Source organism: Nannobrachium achirus, assembly GCF_963921795.1.
Source record: "Nannobrachium achirus genome assembly, chromosome: 3".
Classification (NCBI taxonomy): domain Eukaryota; kingdom Metazoa; phylum Chordata; class Actinopteri; order Myctophiformes; family Myctophidae; genus Nannobrachium; species Nannobrachium achirus.
In genome coordinates, this window is record NC_137812.1 from 16,290,526 (window position 1) to 16,315,652 (window position 25,127).

Consider the following 25,127-nt stretch of genomic DNA (forward strand, 5'->3'; position numbering starts at 1 on the left):
ACGATCTTTCATTTTATGATAAAAGCGTGAAAATTGGCATGAGCAGTCTCCATGGGTCACTTGACAAGAAAATTGTCCTAGGCAATTGAAATTTCAATATGGCGGCCATTTTTCAAGATGGTCAACACCTTAGTGCAGAATTTAAGTAATGTAATGGTATATTTGGTGATACAAGCATGAAAATTGGCATGAGCAGTCTCTGTGGGTCACTTGACAATAAGCCACCCACAGCCACTTGAAATTTCAAGATGGCGGGCATTTTTCAAGATGGCCACCACTGTAGTGAAGCAATTAAGTGATATAAGGGTTTATTTGGTGATACAAGCATGATAATTTACATGAGCAGTCTCTGTGGGTAACTTGACAATAAGCCACCCACAGCCACTTGAATTTTCAAGATGGCGGCCGTTTTACAAGATTGCCACCAGCCCACCACCTAAATGGAGCATTAAGCAATAGAATGGTTTAGTTAGTGACACAAGTATACGCAAATTGATATGAGCAGTCTTTATGACAAGAAATCACTTCCAGCCACTTGAAATTTCTATTTTCAAGATGGCCCCCTGGATCCTCAAAAGGTACATTTTCTCATATAAATGTATGTATTTTTCATTAAGGACGATTTGGTGTTATTCCATTTTAGATTATGTTAAAGAACAACTTTTAACACATCAAAATACAACTGTGTGGATCATAGAAAGATTAGAAAAGAGAGATTATCTGCACTACCAGGACACGCTGGTGATATATCACTGCTGTTAAACTCAGAATGAGGTTCAATGTCAGCTAATTGAAAGTTAGTATCCCAAATGTTGTCTAATTACCCCAAAACAGATAGCTGCACCTGAATTGACAGGTTGTGCCAGCACGGGAGAGCCGAGCCAAGGTTAAACAGTATTTAAACGGCATTGGAAGAACGATTGGACCAAGTGTAGGGTTAAGGTATGAACTTAGTTGTATCCCATACATCAAAGTGCTTGGTAAAATGTGGTTCAAGGATAAACCCTCTGCCTCTGCCTAAGACATGACAGAAGCCATCATAACAGTTGAGAAAACTAACTGGGACAGATGTTTCATTTGTCAGCAGGTCACAGAGGAAAAACAATTCAGCAGAGAGCACAATCTTGGTTATGATACCATTGCAAGAAATGTTCCATTATTTCAGAACAAAAAAAAACATTGCATGGATGCACCTCAGTGATGTAGCCCAAGCTCATCAGGATTTCGGGTCTCGCAACATCATGCCCCTCACTTGGTTGACCCAGCCGGGGTTGATTAAGTCCCGATTTATGTCCCGGTAGCTACCCACCATCAGTCCCATTAAAGAAAGACAGGACCATTCACTCCACCGCTCTGGAACTACTCGGCCGAGACTGGGAGAGGAAAATCTAGCGCATGCATGGAGGGACTAAGCTTTGTGGATTGACTCCTGTCCGGGCCCCTCCTATGTCTCACCAGGTCCAGGACCTGTGCGTTGCACCATACTCCAGCCCCAGACATTTCACTCAGGAGTGGTGGATTTTGAGCCACAATGGTACTGCAGGCTCCACCTGGCCCAATGGTGGTGATGCATGCAGGCTCCGCTTGTGGCTTGAATGGCCCTCCTAAAGGCCTCACAGTGGGGTTGTTGGGCTTCTTCCTCATGGAAGACACAAGCTGGGGCGCTAACCCAACCTGCTCCCGGATGTCGTCTACATTCCGGCTGTCACCCGTCTCTCTGGTGGTCACCAGACTATTCCTGGTTGTCATGTAGTCTATTATATGAGTCACTATAAATAAAATCAATGCTTTTCCTATCTTACTTAGTCCAACCCGACTAGATGAAGGTGATGGTATAGAAAGCACATTGACAAGACACACGGCAAAATATCATTCAAGCTGTAAACAACACAGAGCTGGAAAGGGCCCAAAAGAGAGCATCTACTGCTGCTGAAGACACCAAAGATATCATGTCAAGAGGCCAAGAAGATCCCAGCCCTCAAAAGCTTTGTGCTTTATCTGTGAAGATGACAGTGCAACGTCCCCCTTACAGGACGCAATGACAATGAAACTTAATGAAAGGGTTAATGAATGTGCCAGGAATCTAAGTGACAAGAAGCTCCTTGCAAAGCTTATCATTGCGTCCTGTATAGGGGACGTTACATTCTCATCTTCACAGATAAAGCACAAAGCTTTTGAGTGCTGGGATCTTCTTGGCCTCTTAATATGGATATATTTGGTATCTTCTGTGTCTTCAGCAGCAGTAGTTTATCATTTTACCACATTTTACCAAGCACTTTGATGCAAGGGATACAACTAAGTTCATGCCGTAACCCTACACTTAGTCCGATCGTTCATCCAATGCCATTCAAATCCTGTGTGATCTGTACACCATCCAGTTTGTGCCCTGGTAGTGCAGATATTGACTATTTTCTAATCTATCTATGATCAACACAGTTGTATCATGTGTTGAAAGTGGTTCTTTAGCGTAATCTAAAATAATTTTTTCCTTAATGAAAAATACATACATTTCTATGAGAAAAGGGATCTTTTGAGGATCCAGTGGGACGCCATCTTGAAAATAGAAATTTCAAGTGGCTGGAAGTGATTTCTTGTCAGAGACTGATCATAACAATTAGCATGCTTGTGTCACTAACTAAACAATTATATTGCCTAATGCTCCATTTAGGTGGTGGCAATCTTAAAAAAGATGTCCGCCATCTTGAAATTTAAAGTGACTGTGGGCATTTTCTTGTCAAATGAGCCTTTGAGACAGCTCATGGCAATTTTCATGCTTGTATCACCAAATAAACGATTATATCACTTCAGTGCTCCGTAAGGTGGTGGCCATCTTGAAAAATGGCCGCCATCTTGAAATTTCAAATAGCTGTGGGTTGCTTATTGTCAAGTGACCCACAGAGACTGTTCATGCCAATTTTCATGCTTGCATCATCAAATAAACCCTTATATCACTTAATTGCTTCACTACGGTGGTGTCCATCTTGAAAAATGGCCGCCATCTTGAAATTTCAATTGCCTCGGACAATTTTCTTGTCAAGTGATCCATGGAGACTGTCCATGCCAATTTTCACGCTTTTATCATGAACTGAAAGATTCTGGTGAAAAAAAGCAGTTAGCCGCTCCGCTACTAGAGGGGTGGTAGACCTGGATGTCCCATAGGAAGTCTGGGCTGCTGAAGAGCTGGGTCTTCCCAGTACCCTGAGTCTTGTGGGCTCTGTGGATGGATTTGGTCGTCCACTCTATCCAGTAGATGTGATCCTCAAACAGAGTAATAGAGCCCATGCTGCGGATGCTCTGATTTAGAACTACAGATGGACAAAACCAAAAGAGTGTTATTATATGATAATAAGTGTTATGGGTCAAGTATGTATGTATGTATGTATGTATGTATGTATGTGTGTGTGTGTGTGTGTGTGTGTGGTGTATGTATGTGTGTGTGTGTGTGTGTGTGTGTGTGTGTGTGTGTGTGTGTGTGTGTGTGTGTGTGTGTGTGTGTGTGTGTGTGTGTGTGTGTATGTATGTCATTGGAAGATGGAGTGTGTGTGTGTGTGTGTGTGTGTGTGTGTGTGTGTGTGTGTGTGTGTGTGTGTGTGTGTGTGTGTGTGTGTGTGTGTGCGCGCACGCATGTGCACGCATGCACACACACGCGTGTACATGTGCATGTTACCTGTGTGTCTGTTGGTTCCGTCCAGGTTGGCAAACTCAATGCTATTCTCCTCCCCGGCATCGGTCCAGTAGATGTGATCATTGTTGAAGTCTAGCGTCAGGCCCAAAGGGTTTGAGATCTTATCCTTCACAATGATGCTCCTCTCGGTGCCGTCCATCCCTATCCTCCCTATGTGGGGGTTGTTCCTGCCCCAGTCGGTCCAGTACAAGTACCTGACAGGGAGACACTGCATCAGCTTCACTTTCCACAACACATCTGGCATCCATCACTGTGCAGTACTAGTGGACATCATGCAATGTGAAATCTATCTATCTATCTATCTATCTATCTATCTATCTATCTATCTATCTATCTATCTGTCTGTCTGTCTGTCTGTCTGTCTGTCTGTCTGTCTGTCTGTCTGTCTGTCTGTCTGTCTGTCTGTCTGTCTGTCTGTCTATCTATGCCCCCCTTGCTATCTATCTATCTATCTATCTATCTATCTATCTATCTATCTAGACAGATTCTATCTATCTATCTATCTATCTATCTACCTATCTATCTATCTATCTATCTATCTATCTATCTATCTATCTATCTATCTATCTATCTATCTACCAACCCTAACCCCTAACCCTGTCTGTCTGTCTGTCTGTCTGTCTGTCTGTCTGTCTGTCTGTCTGTCTGTCTGTCTGTCTGTCTGTCTGTCCGTCCGTCCGTCCGTCCGTCCGTCCGTCCGTCCGTCCGTCCGTCCGTCCGTCCGTCCGTCCGTCCGTCCGTCCGTCCGTCCGTCCGTCCGTCCGTCCGTCCGTCCGTCCGTCCGTCCGTCCGTCCGTCCATCACCCCTAACCCTGTCTGTCTGTCTGTCCGTCCGTCTATCCGTCCATCTATCTATCTATCTATCTATCTATCTGTCCGTCCGTCCATCCATCCATCCATCCATCCATCCATCCATCCATCCATCCATCCATCCATCCATCCATCCATCCATCACCCCTAACCCTGTCTGTCTGTCTATCTGTCCGTCCGTCCGCCCGTCCATCCATCCATCCATCCATCCATCACCCCTAACCCTGTCTGTCTGTCTGTCTGTCTGTCTGTCTGTCCGTCCGTCCGTCCGTCCGTCCGTCCGTCCGTCCGTCCGTCCGTCCGCCTAACCCTAACCCTATCTGTCTGTCTGTCTGTCTGTCTGTCTGTCTGTCTGTCTGTCTGTCTGTCTGTCTGTCTGTCTGTCTGTCTGTCCGTCCGCGTCCGTCCGTCCGTCCGTCCGTCCGTCCGTCCGTCCGTCCGTCCATCTATCTATCTATCTATCTATCTATCTATCTATCTCCATATATCCATATATCCATATATATCCAACCATATATCTATCTATCCATCCATCCATCCATCCATCCAGACAGACACAGACAGACAGACAGACAGACAGACAGACAGACAGACAGACAGACAGACAGACAGACAGACAGCATCGTGGACTCGTGCACTAGTGTGCCTTGTATAGCCTATATTCCATGTTGGGGGAAACGATATCATTTGATAACAAAACAGACCCAAGAACCCCCCGTGGAGGGTCGGGATTGGTCGCCAAACTGCGAAAAATAGCCGAACTACAAGCTCAGAACGTGGTGGGTCTACAGATAGATGTAGGTAGGTAGGTAGACAGACAGACAGACAGACAGACAGACAGACAGACAGACAGATAGAGGGGGGCATAGATAGATAGATAGATAGATAGATACCGTAGATAGATAGATAGATAGATAGATAGATAGATAGATAGATAGATAGATAGATAGAGGGGGGGCATAGATAGATAGATAGATAGATAGATAGATAGATAGATAGATAGATAGATAGATAGATACTTTGGGTCTCACCACCTTCATGGCTCTGTTGAGAAATCCTGACTTATAAATTCATGTGCAGACTGGATCGCTCCTTGAATGGATTAATTGGACTGATGGCAGACCCTGGATGTAGCTCTGTCAGGTACACTTCTACCATTAGATGACACTGGCATGAGTGCCTCTTTAGCTCCGGAGGGGCTGGGTAAATGTACTGTACTGTTTCTTGTTTATTTTTTATCTTGTTTGTGTAATGTATTGTTTTATACCCTGTGGGCCTTGAGCCTGTAATAAAGTTTATATATATATATATATATAGATAGATAGATAGATAGATAGATAGATAGATAGATAGAGGGGGGCAGAGATAGATAGATAGATAGATAGATAGATAGATAGATAGATAGATAGATAGATGGACAGACATACGGACGTGTCACGCTCCGTGCCAACTACCGTTTTACGCTTACAGTTAACGGGTGGGTCCATTTGGTTTCAGTCCCCACACTCACCCACTGCCCCGCACACATGCACTTTCTCTATCTCTCCTCTGATTACTAATAGCCTAACAAACAGGCACGCGTTGAGCTAAAGCCATAGCCTATAAAGCTTTGATTAAATAAGCCATGTCACGGCGACCCTATGTTGTAATTTGGCAGAGCCTATTTATTGTTAAATCAAGTAGGCGTATATGGACCTATATAGCAGGGGTTTTCAAAGTGGGTGACGGGGCAAATGATCTCGCGGCACCCCTGGACTGCCGTCACGGCACCCCAGGGGTGCCGCGAGATCATTTGATAATATTTGGAATTTATTTGGACACTTGAAAAAATATTTTGTATCATTTTAAACTTGAAGTACAAAGTTATTTTCAGTCAGTTCTAACCAAAATGGCTATTATCTCAAAATCTTAATCACTAAAATATTGTTACTGTCAGGCAGAAACCTCGTATCTCCAAGTTTCAAATGTGTACGTCTTTTGGTAAAGAAAAGCCCTGCTTCATCATACAAGACTGTCGCACAAAACTAGTGAAAACAGCCGATCTACAAGCACACAACGCCTCGCGTGGGTCTACAGACTCTATACACAACATGCTTGCGAGTTTGCAGATCTGCTATTTTTGGTGAGCTAAAGCCATAAAGCTTTGATTAAATAAGCCATGTCACGGCGACCCTATGTTGTAATTTGGCAGAGCCTTAAATCAAGTAGGCGTATATGGACCTATATAGCAGGGGTTTTCAAAGTGGGTGACGTGACGGCAGTCCAGGGGTGCCACGAGATCATTTGATAATATTTGGAATTTATTTGGACACTTGAAAAAATATTTTGTATCATTTTAAACTTGAAGTACAAAGTTATTTTCAGTCAGTTCTAACCAAAATAGCTATTATCTCAAAATCTTAATCACTAAAATATTGTCACTGTCAGGCAGAAACCTCGTATCTCCAAGTTTCAAATGTGTACGTCTTTTGGTAAAGCAAAGCCCTTCTTCATCATACAAGACCGTCGCACAAAACTAGTGAAAACAGCCGATTTACAAGCATACAACGCCTCGCATCGCATTTTATAGATGATAAATACAAAACGAACGGTTTTGGACATACAAGGTTTCCACCCGACAAGGACGATATGCTATAAATATCATTGCTCCTAATAATTAAAGGACCAGGTCACCTTTGGGACAACCAGATCTTATTTTATTGTTGTGTGGGACACGATCAACACAATCCTGAATAATTTTTTGTGTTCAATCTGTGTTTTTAGATATGTTAGTATTTCAGCATGCAACTGGTCATAGGATGCATTTTGCATCATATGACCTTGCATGCTGAAATCGGCTGAAATACTAAAATATCTAAAAACACAGATTGAACACAAAAAATAATTCAGGATTGTGTTGATCGTGTCCCACACAACAATAAAACAAGATCTGGTTGTACCAGAGGTGACCTGGTCCTTTAACAAATTAAGCACTGGTGCGGCATTACAGCTACAGATGAGGGAATCCATCCCAGGACCTTCTAGCTGTGAGGCTATGTTTTATTGTAAGAGTGTGTAAAGCAGTGTTTCTCAACCTTTTTTCTGCATGGGCACACTTTTCATGTCCCAAGAATCCATGGGCACACCAACATAATACGGAGGTGTAAATGAATATCGTCACTGTCGGGCAGAAACCTTGTTGCGACCGTAAGGTCGCAGTTTAGTATCAAAACCTCCACCGGCCGTCCGTCACGTCCGTCACGTCCGTCACGTCACACGTCACACCTTTGCCCTGCTCATATCTGGGCTTGTTTGTGTATTGTATGACATCACGACACATCATCGGCTGAGGACTGTGTGATGTCATCATATCTCCATATATGGAGACATAAGTTGCTCATGCCCAAATATGGGCTGGTGAGGTCAGACTTAGTGTGATGCGTAGGTTATCTCCATATATGGAGATTCAACTTCAATGAGTAACCATGGCAAATCACACCGTACACAAATGACCCTTATATAAGACCGGCATTATCTACCGACTGCTGTTATAAGCCAACCCTGGCGATAAGGTCTGAGTCGAAGAAATGCTTCTTTCCTGGCAATAATTGCCCCTTTATACTGTAGGGCTCGTTTGTGTATTGTATGACATCACGCCACATCATCGGCTGAGGACTGTGTGATGTCATCATATCTCCATATATGGAGACATAAGTTGCTCATGCCCAAATATGGGCTGGTGAGGTCAGACTTAGTGTGATGCGTAGGTTATCTCCATATATGGAGATTTAACTTCAATGAGTAACCATGGCAAATCACACCGTACACAAATGACCCTTATATAAGACCGGCATTATCTACCGACAGCTGCTATAAGCCAACCCTGGCGATAAGGTCTGAGTCGAAGAAATGCTTCTTTCCTGGCAAGAATTGCCCCTTTATACTGTAGGGCTCGTTTGTGTATTGTATGACATCACGCCACATCATCGGCTGAGGACTGTGTGATGTCATCATATCTCCATATATGGAGACATAAGTTGCTCATGCCCAAATATGGGCTGGTGAGGTCAGACTTAGTGTGATGCGTAGGTTATCTCCATATATGGAGATTCAACTTCAATGAGTAACCATGGCAAACTGTCAACTGCCCGTATGTCTTGATAATTGGTAAAACAAACTTTTGGCCTATTTGTGGAGAAAAGCGACCAACGGTCGCTTATCTCCCGATTAGGGAGTCTTACTGGTATCTCCAAGTTTCAAATGTGTACGTCTTTTGGTAAAGCAAAGCCCTGCGTCATCATACAAGACCGTCGCACAAAACTAGTGAAAACAGCCGATCTACAAGCACGCTGTTTTTACTAGTTAAATACATTTTATAGATGATAAATACAAAACGAACGGTTTTGGACATACAAGGTTTCCACCCGACAAGGACGATATGCTATAAATATCAGGGGCTGGGAGTGAAAATTATAATGTAAGGGTGCCTCTGATAACAACAATTTATGGGGTGCCCTGAGACAAAACAGTTTGGGAACCCCTGCTATATAGTAGACTATATGTATTTATTCATTGCTCCTAATAATTAACAAATTAAGCACTGGTGTGGCATTACAGCTACAGATGTCATGTGTTCTGTAGGACTATTATTCATTCATTAATGGGGAACGGCGCTGGGTGTCCCTGAAGGGCGGGGTGACAGGCGGTGGTCCGCGGACCCCCCGGGGAGGAAGCAGGAGCCGTGGCGGCTGCCTGGGTGTCGGCGCCGCCTCGGTGGGCGCACAAAGCCATAGAGCTCTGTCACTTCTCAATGGAGTTTAAACATGTAAAGTACTGTATATCTGTGAAGTGCCTGTATTCATTCATTGTATATACAGTAAATCATGTTTTAATTGTCCCTCCATCAAACCATCAAGCTTGAAGTAAACGTTGCATGTAGCTGGTGATGTAGCTCTCCAATAGAGTAGCTCTCCAATAGAGTAGCTCTCCAATAGAGTAGCTCTCCACTAGCATTGCAGGAGATGTCCCTACCGAGACCTCCACAACGTCACAATGCGGAAATCTCGGTAGGTGCGTTATTCGTGGCCACGAATAATTAATTTGTGGAAAAGAAATAATTGTAATTAGTGGCCACGAAATAGCATTCCCTTTTTTTCACTCTTCAATGTCCATTCCCAGATTTGATTAGGCCTAACAGGTGAAATATGTTTGAGGTTTGTCTTACAGGAGCTCCAGAAACCTTAGATAATCACACAATTTTAACCACACAGTAGTGACAACTTCACATGATACTTAAATTCCACTTTTTTAACATGGTGGGTAAAAATAATAATGCATTCACCAGAGTGCTCTTACCCGTAGCGTACATCCACAGCCAAGGCACGTGGGTCGCCCAGGCCGGTGTTGATCAGAACTGCTCTGTGTTCCCCGGTCAGTTTGGACACCTCTATGGTGTCCCGGGTATAGTCACTCCAGTATAGGTTTCCTCCCACCCAGTCAACAGCCAGACCATATGGTGCTTGAATTGACTCACGGTGAAGGACCTGTAACAAGAAATGTGCTCTGGATAAACTCACGTCTTATTACTCTCTCTCTCTTTCTTAGGCAGGACAATGCTATAGCTTTAGTCACATTTTAGTCATCTGAAATGTTTTATTGTTAGTCTAGTTTTAGTTGTAAGATTTATTTTTACCAAAATGTTTTTTTTTTTTTGGCCGGCTGTGATGGTGTCTAATGCCTGATTTATGTTGTGGGAGAGTGACACCTGCACACACCCAAGCATAACATGACTGAGTCCAGTAGATTTGTTGAATAAAAAAAAATGAAAAAAAGTCATTGTATTTAGTCATAGCTTTTTATTATTATTATTTTTTTTTATCCCACTATTTTGTAACCTATTTTTCACCCAGTGCCAATTGCCTAAACTGTAATCCTGGGTGCTGCTCTTCCTATGCCAACCTGGGGAGAGCCCTGAACTGAGCTCATGCTTCTTATCACCTGACAGGAGAGAGTTTCCCTGCCCTGGTAAAACGTAGCGATGAGATTTAGCCTCTCAGACCCCAAAACTATTATTGCGACCGTAAGGTCGCAGTTTAGTATGAAAACCTCCACCGGCCGTCCGTCGGTCACACGTGCGGTCGACCGCACGTCACACGTGCGGTCGACGTGTGATGAGGTCACGATGAGTCATCTATGCCCAAATATAGATTTCTAGGTCAGATGGCCCATAGAGTTTGTGATGTCAAACCTAGCAACCCAATATAAACAAACCTGATGTCAGACCTGAAGTATCCTTTTATACCCATATATGGAGATACAGAGATCTCCATATATGGGCATATTAGAAAGCCCATATATGGGCATATACGGATGACATCAGGGATATCCATATATGGGCATAAAAGGGACAAGGGCTTACAGTTAAGAGATCTCCATATATGGGCATATCAGAAAGCCCATATATGTTCATATACTGATGACATCAGGAATATCCATATATGGGCATAAAAGGGACAAGGACTTACAGTTAAGAGATCTCCATATATGGGCATAAAGGGACAAGGACTGTTACAGTAGATATAGACAAGAACAAGGACTGACAAACACTGAGATCTCCATATAACCTATGGGAATATAAGGGACGAGGACTGTCAGCTTGTAGACCTATTTTCTAAATATTGTTGTACATTAAAAACTTGAAATGGGTCGTTCTGCATAGTACTTGGGATTTGTTGATGTAAATGTTCACATAGAGTGTAATAATTGGTAAAACAAACTTTTGGCCTATTTGTGGAGATAAGCGACCAACGGTCGCTTATCTCCCGATTAGGGAGTCTTACTGGTTATTGCGACCGTAAGGTCGCAAAACCTCAAAACCTCCACCGGCCGGCCGTCACGTCCGTCACGTCACACGTCACACGTCACACCTTTGCCCTGCTCATATCTGGGCTCGTTTGTGTATTGTATGACATCACGCCACATCATCGGCTGAGGACTGTGTGATGTCATCATATCTCCATATATGGAGACATAAGTTGCTCATGCCCAAATATGGGCTGGTGAGGTCAGATATGGAGATTCAACTTCAATGAGTAACCATGGCAAATCACACCGTACACAAATGACCCTTATATAAGACCGGCATTATCTACCGACAGCTGCTATAAGCCAACCCTGGCGATAAGGTCTGAGTCGAAGAAATGCTTCTTTCCTGGCAAGAATTGCCCCTTTATACTGTAGGGCTCGTTTGTGTATTGTATGACATCACGCCACATCATCGGCTGAGGACTGTGTGATGTCATCATATCTCCATATATGGAGACATAAGTTGCTCATGCCCAAATATGGGCTGGTGAGGTCAGACTTAGTGTGATGCGTAGGTTATCTCCATATATGGAGATTCAACTTCAATGAGTAACCATGGCAAACTGTCAACTGCCCGTATGTCTTGAGCGCAATTGAGAGCCTTCGTTACACCCCTAAAAACCAGTACTTGGGATTTGTTGATGTAAATGTTCACATAGAGTGTAATAATTGGTAAAACAAACTTTTGGCCTATTTGTGGAGATAAGCGACTATCTCCCGATTAGGGAGTCTTACTGGTATTATATATTATATATTATATTGTGTTATCGTTGGATAAGGTACAAGGAGAGATTACATGCAAACATTGATCCACATAACAATTTTTAAATTCTCTTAATTGTGTGGACTTATTGTAATTTAATGAATGCACATGGTATAACAATAATTTAACCATTCATTTTACATTCTCAACAGTCAAAGATCTACAAGGGTCCATTTGGTTACCAACTCTCCGTCATTTAGCAGGGGACCACCTGGAGCCCCCTCAAGGACCACTGGTGGACCCCGGACCACTTGTTGAGAACCACTGAATAGGTTGAATAATATGAATAGCATCTTGCTTTTCTCCATTCTGCTTTTTGCCGAGTGGCTTCAGAACTGCACACAAGTTCATCCAAACCGTAGACTCCAAACTAGGGTTGGGACCCGAAACCGGTTCTTTTTAGGAACCGGTTCCAGAACCGGGTCAATCATTTTTGCCGGTCCGATTCTCTTAACGGGTCTCATCAGCGCACATTAGCTGTATGCATTCCATTGCTAGCAGCTGCGGTGAGTGGTGACGTCAGGCAGAGCACACAAGCGGAGTGGAGCGGGACAGAAAGCCGCTCCGCGCTCCAGGGGTCTATGGTACCGTTCGCTCTTCGCTCATGTCCCCCCCCCCCCCCCCCCCCCCCCCCCGCCGCTCCGGTCCCCCCCGCTCCGCCGCTCACCTTGATTTGCGTATCGCTCGCTCACCGCGCACTCCGCGCTCCGCTCAGGGTCGTCAAAAAGCAGCAAAAAATAAATAAATAAATAAGTTTCCTACCATGTCCGAAACACTTTCTCCTTCGCCAGTGTGTTCCCAACACAAACGCCTGCGGTAATGTGAGCCTCGGCTTGATGGAGATCTGTCTAGGCAATCTTGGCATTGTATTTTAAGACGGGCAATATTAAATCCTGTTGGTTATTGTTGATTACCACAACCGAGAGAGGGAGGCGACTCGTGTCGTGTGCTTTTCATTCAGCCAAATCACTTGCATTTCAAATCGTATCCTTTGACTGGCTTAACTGACACAAGGTAGGCTACTTATTATAACATAGCCTAGCCTACTTGTGTGGATGATAGATACATTTTGTGAAATCTTGATAAAGGGAATTCTCTGTCTCCTCTCCTCTACACGCTGCTGCGCAGCGCTGCCACGGACTAGTCGAGAGACTGTTTGTTGGCAACATGTGGCACGCGGCCCCAACAGGATCGGATAGGAGCGGAGGAGGTCGGCGCTCCACTCAGACCCATTTGAAAAGTCGCTCGCTCACGCTCACGTCAAAAACGGCCAGCTCCGCTCATAGAGTATATATATATATATATATAAATATATGTATAAAAAAACCAAAAAAAAAAAACATGTTGGACTCATGCATACAGCCAGACTACCTAACTGAACAGTGTTCAAGCCAAGTTAAATGGGTGCAGTCATTTAATAAAGCTGATTTTCCATGGTTTAAGTTGTGTTTATTATGTAATTGTATAATGGATGTCAGAAAATATGAAAAAATATATATATTGGAACCGTTAAGAGAACCGTTAGGAACCGGAATCGTTAAGAGGGAATCGCTAAGGACTCGGAATCGTTAAAATCCTAACGAGTCCCAACCCTACTCCAAACTGATCAAATCACATAAACATGTCATCTTGTCTATAATCTTTCACCAGAAACGAATGTTGCTCCAGTGCTTTCTTCTTACATAACATATACTACTGTATGCCGGGGTTTTGTCACTTTAACACATTTACCGCCACGGCCTGAGGAACCCGAAAAAAATACGCTGTCTCTCTCCACCAGGCCCGAGGAACCTGAGAATTTATTATGCTTTTAACCATAAAACAATTAAAAGTATGATCGCTGATCAGACTTTTTTTTGTACACTAGAGTCCCCACAATCCGTTGAAACCGGATACGGATGTCCGGGACAGGAAACAGTGGGCGGGACAACCGTTTCTTGTATCCTGTCCCCCAAAGCCTTGCTTCCTTGTTTACTCTGGCTCATTGATCAGAGCAGACATGCATGTAATGGATTATCGAGGACTGTTGATTTTAAAAAATAGGACGACTTTTTAACAGCGGTAAATGAGAAGACATTTGGGTTGCCTTTTAAAGGATCCCTGGCTAATAAGCCATATATTCTGTCATTCATTATAGTTGCCCTTGATAACTAAAAATAAGAATTAAAACCTTAAATATTGTATTTATTTTGGAAATAGCTGTTGTAAGTTAATGACATCAGACATCATCAACTTGCCCCCTTGAATAAAAGATGGACTATTTATAAAATAAATAAAACATTTCTCTGACTACTGTACGTGGCTATACGTTCGGTTAGGGTTAGAGATAGGGTTAGTAATGGGGAGAGTCGGACAAACTCAACTTCGGACTAATGCGTGTCAGATCAATGCTACGCACCCGCAGGAAGTCATTTTGACCAGGGTGCAACAGGTGTGATTGCAGTGTGAATTGTGTTTACCACCACAGACCAAGACGTCCCATTAGTCCGACTTAGGGTTAGGGTTAGGCTTAGGTTTAGGGTTAGGTTTAGGTTTAGGCATAGTTTTACTGAGGTTAGGTTTAGGGAGTGTTTTACTGAGGTTAGGGTTAAGATTAAGGTTAGGTTTAGGCAGAGTTTTACTGAGGTTAGGGTTAGGTTTAGGTTTAGGCAGAGTTTTACTGGGGTTAGGTTTAGGCAGAGTTTTACTGAGGTTAGGGTTAAGGTTAGGTTTAGGCATCCTCTGACTAATGGGTCGTCAGAATAACGCTACACACCCATTCTCAGTAGCGTTGATTTATTCTGTATTATGAACAATGGCAATCGTAATGAAAAACCTGCTGGACTACAGGTATTTCCAACAGTGATCATGTTTTTCCTTACGACTGCCATAATCCAGAATAAATCAACTCAACTGAGAATCTCTGTTTCCCTCCCCAGTCATCTGTCCTCATAGTTGTCATTGTCACACTGACCTGGGTGCCACCGCCATTGATGTGCATGCGACTGATCATCTTGGTGACAAATTCTGTCCAGTAGATCATCTGCTGCCGATAGTCAAAGTCCAGAGCCCATGGCCTCTCCAAGTCCTGTAACACCACAGCAGTTGTGTAAGTCTCTGACAGAAATACATTCTAGCATTATAACTGTGTAGAATATAGGATAGGATGTGTTGCTAATGGTTTTCACCTGTTTGAGCGTTGAGACGCTGGAGCCGTCCAAGTTCATCTTCTTCAGGCTTTTGTCATCGAGAAAGATGAGGAAGGGCTCCATGTCTAGAGAAACTAAGACATCACATTTTAGTTGATTTACCTTTAAAAACACACTGGGGAGATTAGTGTCTTTTTTTCTCCTTCCTCAATTAACTTTGAGCTGGAGGCAGACGGACTGGGAACAAAAAGTGTCTCTGGCATTTTTGCCTGCACCGACCCACCACATACCACATACTGTTACAGTCTATTTTTGGATTGATTGGATCAATGTGGCTCCCAGGGGCCCCTGGCAGAGCCCCAGGCCCCTGGGAGCCACATGTGGCCCCTGGTGTGGCAGACCACTGAACACTGTTTGTGGCAAGTTTGGTGTGGATCTAGGAAATGTTAATATAGGGTAGTTAAACTAAGAATGGACTGCAGGCATTAAAGCCAGACTGAGACAGTCTGGAGAAACCCTAACCCTAACCCATGAAGCCCAATGAATCATATCGTTGTCGGGTGGAAACCTTGTATGTCCAAAACCGTTTGTTTGTTTTGAACTAGCGAAAATAGCTGACCTACAAGCACACAACGCCTCGCGGTGCGAGGCGTTGTGTGCTTGTAGATCTTCTATTTTCACTGTCTTGTGCGACAGTCTAGTATGGAGAAGCAGGGCTTTATTTACAAAAGAAACGTACATATGATACAAGGTTTCTGCCGGACAGTGATGATATACTGTAAGGGGAGCAGCACAGTGATGACCCTGGCAGCATCAATTCACCGTTTGTCAGCCTTCTGATTGGTCCCTGAGACTCCCTGACTGGCCAACCAGAAAAAATCATTCACTTTTTGCTATCAGGGGTGGAGTTGTGCAGTGGGAGAATGTTGCTTCATTATTATGTTTATTCAACTTTCAGCATAATCACAGATGTTTAAAAAAGACAGGTGCCATTAAAAAACACTGAATTATTTTGCTGATTACAATAAAAATCATAAAATCATAAAATGCATTTGCCTATCTAAAAGTCCATATAACCTAAAAACACAAATCTAGAATCCATTATCATTTAAGAGTCTGCACATGTATGGGATTGGTGATTTCTTGTATCTCTCAGTTTTGCATGTTGGAGTGTCCAGGTCATCTCCATTCCTTGTTTGGCGACCAGAGATCTCCTTCCTGAGGGGGGGTAACCAGTTTCTGAAGTTTGACTTAAACAGCTTCCTTGCAAAGTCCAGACACAGTTGGGTGCGCCTCTCTGCTAGGGTGCACAATGCCAGGGTGCGGAGAGCCTCTGTGTATCCTGAGTATCTCCGGCCGAGTATGATTTTGCAAGCCCGTTTCTGAACTCTTTCCAGTCTTTTAGTCTGGATGACAGTCAAGGAACTGTGCCAGACTGGGACTGCATACTCCAGGACTGGACGCACATAGCCTGTGTAGATCGAAACCAATTCTGTGTCTTGAACTCCAAATTTCTTGAGGCGACATAGGACAAACAGCTTTCTATTGGCTGAGGTCAGCATATAGTCCACCTGGCTGTCCCATTTCAAGTCAGCTTGAATGGTGACCCCCAGCACCTTTACTGTGTCACAAATCTCTAGTAAGTTTTGGTCAATGGAAAGTGTTGGCAGGGCTGGTTTTTCTCTCATGAAGGTAACATGTACAACTTTGCATTTTTTTGGATTGAGTTTCATCTTGTGCTCATTAACCCAGATGTCCAGACCATTCAGGGTCTGTTGGAGGGTGCAGGGTACCTTGGGCTTCCACGATTGGGCCATAGTCATATCATCCACATATTTCCAGTGGTGTGGTCCATCCTGGAGGGTGCTGTTTATCAGTGCTAGGAAGACTATGGCATTCTTTCACCACGGTGCACACTGCGGAGCACGGCGAGCGTGCAGTACGGCGACGTGCGACCATAGCGATTTCAATCATTATAACCAATAAGCTTCAACAGACTAGTTCACATGGACCTTATCAATGTAACTAAGAGTTACGATTGGGTACATATATTTTAAATGGGCAGAATTACGAAAGCCAGCCTATTATGTAGTAGAACTATAGGCTGGCTGTCATCTTCCTACCCAAGATGCACTGCGCTTTCTCTTTCTATTTCTCTCCTCTGCCTGATTCTGAAAACTACTGTTTTGCTATGTAACTGCATTGCTACGTACTGTACTTTTTTCTTCCCTTTTTTATCACGTAGATGTGTTTTTTTTTTTTGGTACGTTATATAACTGTAATGAGGCTATGAAAAATCTTTTTTCCCCATTCATTTCCAATATAAAAACAGCCTGGCCTTGTATTTCTGTCCCACTGGGATTAAACTAATCAAAACATATATTTTCGAGGGAAACCCCCTGTTTTGCAATGTAACTACTGTACCTTTGTCTTCCCTTTTTATTAATATCACCTAGATGTTTTTCCTTTGGTACTTTAAATAGCAATAATGAGGCAATGAAAATACCCTCTCCCCCCATTCACTGCCACTATAAAAACAATCTGCCCTGGGTAATTTGCACCACTTAGTAACAGAGCAGAATGGGGCGGGATTTGACAAACAGTGAATTGGTCCAGGTAAATGGCTAACATACTTACTACTTTGTTACTACTTTTCATCCACACGTGGTCCATGTATCTGATTGGTTGAGGAACTCATGTTTGCATCTTAATGTTTTTCCTCACACAACTTCTCACTAAGTGCCGCACTGCGAGCTTGTAGATCTGCTATTTTTGAAAAATCCTGAAAATGTATGTCTTTGAACATATTGACCCGATTCTATAAATGTCTTCTAAATCAATGGTTCTCAAACATTTTCATGTCAAGGACCCCCAGAATTACATGTATTTGGCCGCGGACCACCATCTCACAATATGTTGTTCCAGGGACCCCCCAGAAGCAAATATTTGAGTTACAAATGTTGGCTTTTAAAAATATATATTCAGCAGAAGGAACCGACCGTAGAGTCCCATGTTAATGCAAAGTTACCTTATAAGATTAGTAAGCTCATGGAATGAGCAAGCCTGCTTTCAGCAATGGACTTGTCTTGTTTAAATTGAAAATACACCACTTAGGGAATGTACGTTGTTTTAATAAAAGTTGATATGGTGTAAAAAGGACACCAAAGCACTCCCAACATCAAATACGGTGCTACATTTGCCTAAAACAATTTGGAAAAGATACTGTAAGCATTCATTTTCTTTTCTTTTCATGTTATCTTTTATCGCACAATTTTGAAACCCATTTTTCACCCAGTGCCTAAGCTGCAATCCTGGGTGCTGCTCACCCTCTGCCACCCTGGGGAGATAAGAGCCCCACACTGAGCTCATGCTTCCTTCAATGCATGAGGACAACCTGCGTAAGGACTTTGGAGTAAGGCTGGGCGATATTAGCAAAACCTTCAATATTCCATAACGTTGTTGAATACCTCAATATCGATATTACTCACGATATTAGTAAAAACAGGTCATGAATAGCATATCCATACATGCACACTGCACAGTACACATAGAATAAAGAAATGAAATGCCTTATTTCCATTTCCAAACAATCGTTTTATTGAAATAACCACACCTGGTTAAAGATGGACTGCTTTTTTGCATGTGCTACGTGCCTGCATAGTGTGTCAATTAATTTGACACTTACACCAACACCTTGTTTCAAGCCGTCTTCGTCGATATGTATACCTTGCATGTTGATACCTCCATATCGATATACTGTATTGCCCAGCCTTAACATGTATATATATGTTGAGGGACATTCATGTAGGGGTCCAATTTCGTATATGTGGGGCATATACAAATATATGTTCATGTTTTTTCCGTGGGTTTGGGGGGCATGGATAATTAAACTAATTAACAATATTTTGTGGTCAGACAGTCACTTCATCATGTTGCTCAGTCACGTGCACACATAGACATCAAAGGGGGCTTGAGCCCCTGCCCTTTTACCCGTCTGTAAAAAGTGCCCTCTGCAGACCATGAATGCAGTTGAAAGAAATGCAAATGCCCTCTCTTTCCATGCCATACCTGAAGGCAGCATTCAAGAGAATTGCCTTGTCCAAACTCTCCTGAACTTGAATGCAGTGTCTTATGTTGAAAGAATTGCGGTCTCTGTGTAGAGATCTATGCCTTATGCCACATCTCCAGTATTGATCTGATTATGCTTAGCTCAGTGTGGTATCAAGCACCGAAAATAGATGACCTCCAAGCTCACAGCGCGTGCGTCACTGCGACGCGTTGTGAACTTGGAGGTCGGCTATTTTCGATGTTTTCACCAAAAGGCCCTTTTAGAATTTTCAACCCCTGCCTCTCTAACATTGTCTGCACGTCCCTGCTGTTGCTGTATAACAGTTGGTCAAATGTTAGCGTTCCCAAATGTCAGGCATGTCTATAGTTGTGTTTCCATGAAGCTTATTCGAATTAGGAAGCAAATCATTAAAGGGATATTCAAAAAAACCTTTTGGTCACTTTATCATCTAACCAGTTATGGACACCCTGAACAGTTTTTAATTTACTTCATTCAATATTTAGATATTTGGTGTAAATGTTATCTGGCCCTCCAGGCTCAGGGCATCCCCACATACACAACCATTGTAACTTCAAACTTCATTTTAACCATGATAGATTCATTAAAAACACCCATTATCTTTTCCGGATGACTCATATTACCCTCCTAATACGTGAGCAGGCCGTGTTTTATCCATAACCTTTTTCATTTATTTTTAACAATTCTTTGGGAAAATGAGAAAAATTAAATACAAAACAAAATTATTAAAAACTAGAAGCAGTGCTCTTCCGAGCACAGGTCTCCACCAGGCCACACAAATTGCCCTGTTATAGCGCCACCATGAGGGCCATTTGAAAAATTTGGGGCAGCGGTTCTGAATTGGCGTCCAGAGAGTGTGTCTGCTCATTTTGGCAGCGACCGGGCCAACGGCGCCGGAGATGTACACAAACTCGGAGGACGGACGCACGCACGCACGCATGGACGGACAGGGGCGAAAACATACTCTCCCCCTGCCATCGGCTGGTGGAGACAACAAATGAAAAATGTTAAGGATAAAACATGGCCTGCTCACGTATTAGGAGGGTAGTATGAGTCACCAGAAAAAAATAACAGGTGTTTTCAATGAATCTATCATGGTTAAAATGGAGTTTGAAGTTACAATGTGTGTGTATGGGGAGAGGCCCAGGGCCTGAGGAGGCAGACCCAAGCAAGGCAGAGTTTTTTTTAAAGTGGAATATCCCTTTAAGTCGAAAAAAAAAAATGCCTGTTTCCATTCACTGATAAAATGTGATTCTTGCAGATAGTTCATGAAATAAGCAGTCGGACAGGCTAGTATATGTCATTGTGTATTTTTTGGAATTTTTCATCTAGATTCTTGTAAACCATGTTTTTTCTGTTCTATAGACCCAGTTGGATACATAAAAAACGGTTTACATTTTTTTCCCCCACTCTGGCCATGTTTTGACACCATGGCAATATAATGCTGTGTGTGCCTATATTTTGTGTCTGTCTGTATCTCTGTCGACATCATTTCTCCAAATCTGCCAAGCTGATCTTCACCAAATTTGGTGCATGAGTGTATGATGTGCCCCAGAAGACCCCATAACATTTTGGCAATGATTCGCCTATAGGTGGCGCTACAGCAACCAATTCAAAAAGCAAATTCATGATTACTTACAAGCTACCTGTCCAATTTTAATCAAACTTGCTGGGTTGTTGCACCATAGACTGAGGCACATGCCCAACAAATTTGACCACAATCCACCTGTAGGTGGCGCTACAGCCACAGATTCAATATGCAAATACACAATGGTGCAAAAGCTACCAGACGATTTTTAACAAATAACTTATTTAATCAGAAACAGAAATTGTTTAATTTCAATTCAAAGGGTTTATTTGTCTTGAACCTTTGATACAATTTGATAAAATGAATCCTTGATAATAAGAGAACTAAAATAATAATAATACCCAAAAGGAACGCTCAACAGTACCCATTCTCAACTTAACAAAGAATCAATCACTGTAGGCATCATCATCATCATCATCACTCTCAGCGTCGTCATTTGGAAGATTATTACATGAATCTTCTGCAGCTTCACATTTGCAGAGCTCTGTGCATGGAAGATTATTGACTTTGTAAGAACAGCGGTCAGTGCACTTGCTGGCAACACATGCACACTTGACTAGTTCTACGACGGCCTCTGGTGCAGGTGGAAACTTTGAGACTACAGGGACACAACTTCCATCCGTTTGCTGCCTCCATCCCAAAGATAGTGGATCTAAAACCTTTGGCTGAGCTGCAATGTCTTGTGCTCATACATTGGCTTGCCAATGTGCTCGCAGGATATGTTCTATGATGGACCCTTGCATTGGACATATCTTTTCCACACCTTGATTGGCCTTGAGCTGTTTAGACATACATCTGCTCCAATGAGGCTAGGTGCAAGAGCCAATTCTGATCACGAGTACTTCGTATGAACTGGAGAAGATTGTTGACCTGCTTCTTATATATATATACGAGCCCATTTGTACATCGGGTACTTCTCATTCTCACTGTCAAATTGGTCAAGTTCCATCAGCTGCAGATCAGATATCATGTTGACCAGTGTGCCATGGGCTTCAGAAACACCTAGTCCATTTTCACACGCTTTTCTCTGATCTTCGAGTGCAGACGTCAGTTTCTGGTGTAGCACTGGGTGTGCTGTTCGAAGAATGCTTCAATCCACAAGTCAAATAGAACTTGCAGTGTGATCTGGTGAGCTTCCAAGGCTCTGTTGTGGTGCTTGCCATTCAGTATTTGTACAACTGTAACACTGCTATATAGACCGGATTCAACCCAAGCTTCATCCAGACCACTCCCTTCAAGGGTTGCTCCGAGACATCGTACAGCACACAGCACGACACGGAAGGCAGTAAGGCACCTGAACTTGCTATGATGATGGATTGGAACTGTTGGTCAAGGAAGCTCAGTTTTCTAACTCTTTCGTACAAGTCCATGTCTAACCAAACAAGTATAGGCTCAACATCCTGAGTGTCTTCCATCATCAACTTGTTGAGCTTGTAGAGCTGAGTCAATGCTGTAGTAAGGGTTGTCCATTCATGGGCTGGTGCATTTATGAGAGGCAGTGAATGCAATCGGTCAAGTGTCATAGATTCAGTTTTGGTTGCTGACACACGCATAAGTGAATTCAATTGTATGCCGTCCAGACAGGCACAGGCTGTTGTTGAACATGACTGTCATCATGCGACTCGGCTGTAGTCAGGTCCACTATGTTAAGACATGTTTATTCGTTGGATTTTTTTGGGGATTTGTAAAACTATACATTTTTGGAATCTTCAGAGCATGGGGAATCCAAAGATTTTTGTTGGCATTTGCACAGACACCTGCAAAGCCGCCATTTTGGACGTTCAAAATGGCCGACATAAAATACATAATTTGTGCTATCTTGGCTTCTAGACAACCTAGAAACTTAATTAAACATGTCAATCCTATGTTTTCTGGGTCAAGAAATTGAATGAGTAAATGATGGGTGTAAAATGTTCCGGACCCCCACCCCCTTTCTTGGGGTTATCTATTTCGGGACCTCCCAGGACAGTACGCCAGCCAGTTAATGTCCGATTTTCATAATAGAGTTGTTTTGTAGGTTTTAAAACATCCTGAGTTCATTTATTACATGTTTAAAGCAGCCAGAATAACTTTTCTGACTTTTGGTTGGGATCTGGGACCCCCAGACAGACCCTTGAGCCTATCTCAGTAATCGCACTGCTCCTGCTCCAGAACAATGTGATCATAGTTGAAGGATAAAAGTTGTTGTAGATGGGCTCTGAAAACAAAATTGAGTAGTAGCAAATACCAGGGGTCTTCCACAGGGGGTCTGGGACCCCTGGGGGGTCCTCAGAGTTACTACAGGGGGCCCGCCAAATCTTGATAGGATCTCTTTTTTTTTTACATAACTTTGAATGGTTTTATGTATCCTGGGTTTATGTATTGTTTTATTGGTTGGTTTATTAGTATTCTCAGCATTATTTATACAATTCTTGTGTTAGACAGTTATGGTCGACAGCTGTTACTGCAGGGATTGCAATAATGAAGGTATTGCAACTTCTCACGTTGGGCGCGCAGAACAACGTGTCCATTTATTGCACTGCACTCACACTGACAACACAACACACACACCTCTTTGTTATTGTCACCCCAAAGCCCTCACCCTATCCTTAAAGAGCCCATCATGGTCAATTATGCCCAAAGAGATTCACTACAATCAGGGACGTGCTGGCCATTGGGAAAAGCGGGACAACTCCCGAACGGCCGGTTCATTCCTGGCCGGTCCAGGCCGGCCATTAGGAAAAAATTAAAAATAAAATGTCGGCCTTCGTTCCATTTTGGGGGCTGGGCAGCCAACAAAGTAAATCGTCACTATCGGGCAGAAACCTTGTATCTCCAAGTTTCAAATTTGTAATTGTTTTCGCAAAGCAAAGCCCTGCTTCATCATACAAGGCTGTCGCACAAAAGTAGTGAAAACAGACGATCTACAAGCACACAACACCTCGCGGTGCGAGGCGTGTGCTTGTAGATCGGCTGTTTTCACTAGTTTAAATCAATTTTAAAATGATAAATACAAAACAAACGGTTTTGGACGTACAAGGTTTCCACCTGACAACGATGAAATATAACTCATGGACAGTAATTGGCCCACTGGCTTGTCACTTGTCATGATCTGAAATGGCAAATCTTTGAGTAGCAGCAGCGCTATAGAGAGAGATCTCTCTCTATAGCGTGCAATGAGGGCCTCTCCAACTCTTTTTGCCGGGCTGAATCAGGGGCCCAGTACGTCCCTGACTACAATACAGTAATTTCAGACATGCAGGATCTTCAATGTCCAACCTAATAGTGTTGACACAGTCTCTACCATACCGGTAGCATACCCTTGCAACCTGCTTTGGAGACACATTTGATGAGCTCAAGTACTGCCTTTGGAGCAGGGAGGAACATACCCTCCACTCTCTGAATTCCATCTATTTTCTTCGATTGATGGAAGCTCAGGGCAATTTGTCAGGTATGAAAAATCATAATATGATACCTTCATCAAGGGACATGATTTTGAGGAAGTGCACACACATGAAGAGGCTGATACCCTGATTCCTCATCAAGTCCTTGCCTCTGCTGCTTATGGTGCTTTGTGAGACATACTGTATGTGTTTGGTCACCCGACACTGATGTCCTCCTGCTGTTAATTTGCAACAGTCAAAGGTATTAAAGGTAGGAAAAAATTATGGAAATCAATATATTCGAGCGTTTTCAAGTTATTCGATGTCACAAATGTCAAGGGTTCCTTGGCCTACACATTCTTTCTTGGTGCTGACAGGGGAAGAACATTTGTTGGAATCTCCAAAAAAGACATTGGTCAGCACCTACTTAATTGAAGCCTGATAATGATGAAAAAGCCATTAGCAAGGGTTCCATTCCTCCTGAGCTTATTAATGGTGAGCTTCCATCAACATTGCAGTCATTGAAGCATTTTGCATGCCGTGTTTACATTTCAAAAGGTCCAACAACCCTGCGATTACTCAGATGGGAACTATTTCTGTCAAAGAACTTGGAGGGTGAGATGCTACCTCCAACTTAACTTGTGCTGCACTGCTACCATATCCTCTGTGCCAACTACGTCACAATGCAGGATAAATCATACCTGACAACTTGCCCTGAGCTTCCACCAATCAAAGTAAAAAGATGGAATTCAGAGATTGGAGATTGTTCCAGTCAGGTGTCTTGCCCTCCCTGCTCCAAAGGCAGTACGTGAGTTCAATGTAGCTTTTAAGCAGGTTGCAAGGGACGGTGCAGCTGCTCAA

At 43.0% G+C, this 25,127-nt stretch overlaps 1 protein-coding gene across 1 annotated transcript; it reads right to left on the reverse strand.

Moving 5' to 3' along the window:
* Positions 1-1,920: 1,920 nt before the first annotated feature.
* Positions 1,921-15,352, reverse strand: LOC308282014 (low-density lipoprotein receptor-related protein 1-like; the record flags this gene model as incomplete). The annotated part of the gene is made up of 6 exons (XM_080722363.1): positions 1,921-1,929; positions 3,145-3,305; positions 3,668-3,879; positions 9,830-10,017; positions 15,055-15,168; positions 15,269-15,352. The coding sequence occupies 6 exons, from the start codon at positions 15,350-15,352 to the stop codon at positions 1,921-1,923; spliced, it is 768 nt and encodes a 255-aa protein (XP_080578489.1).
* Positions 15,353-25,127: the final 9,775 nt, after the last annotated feature.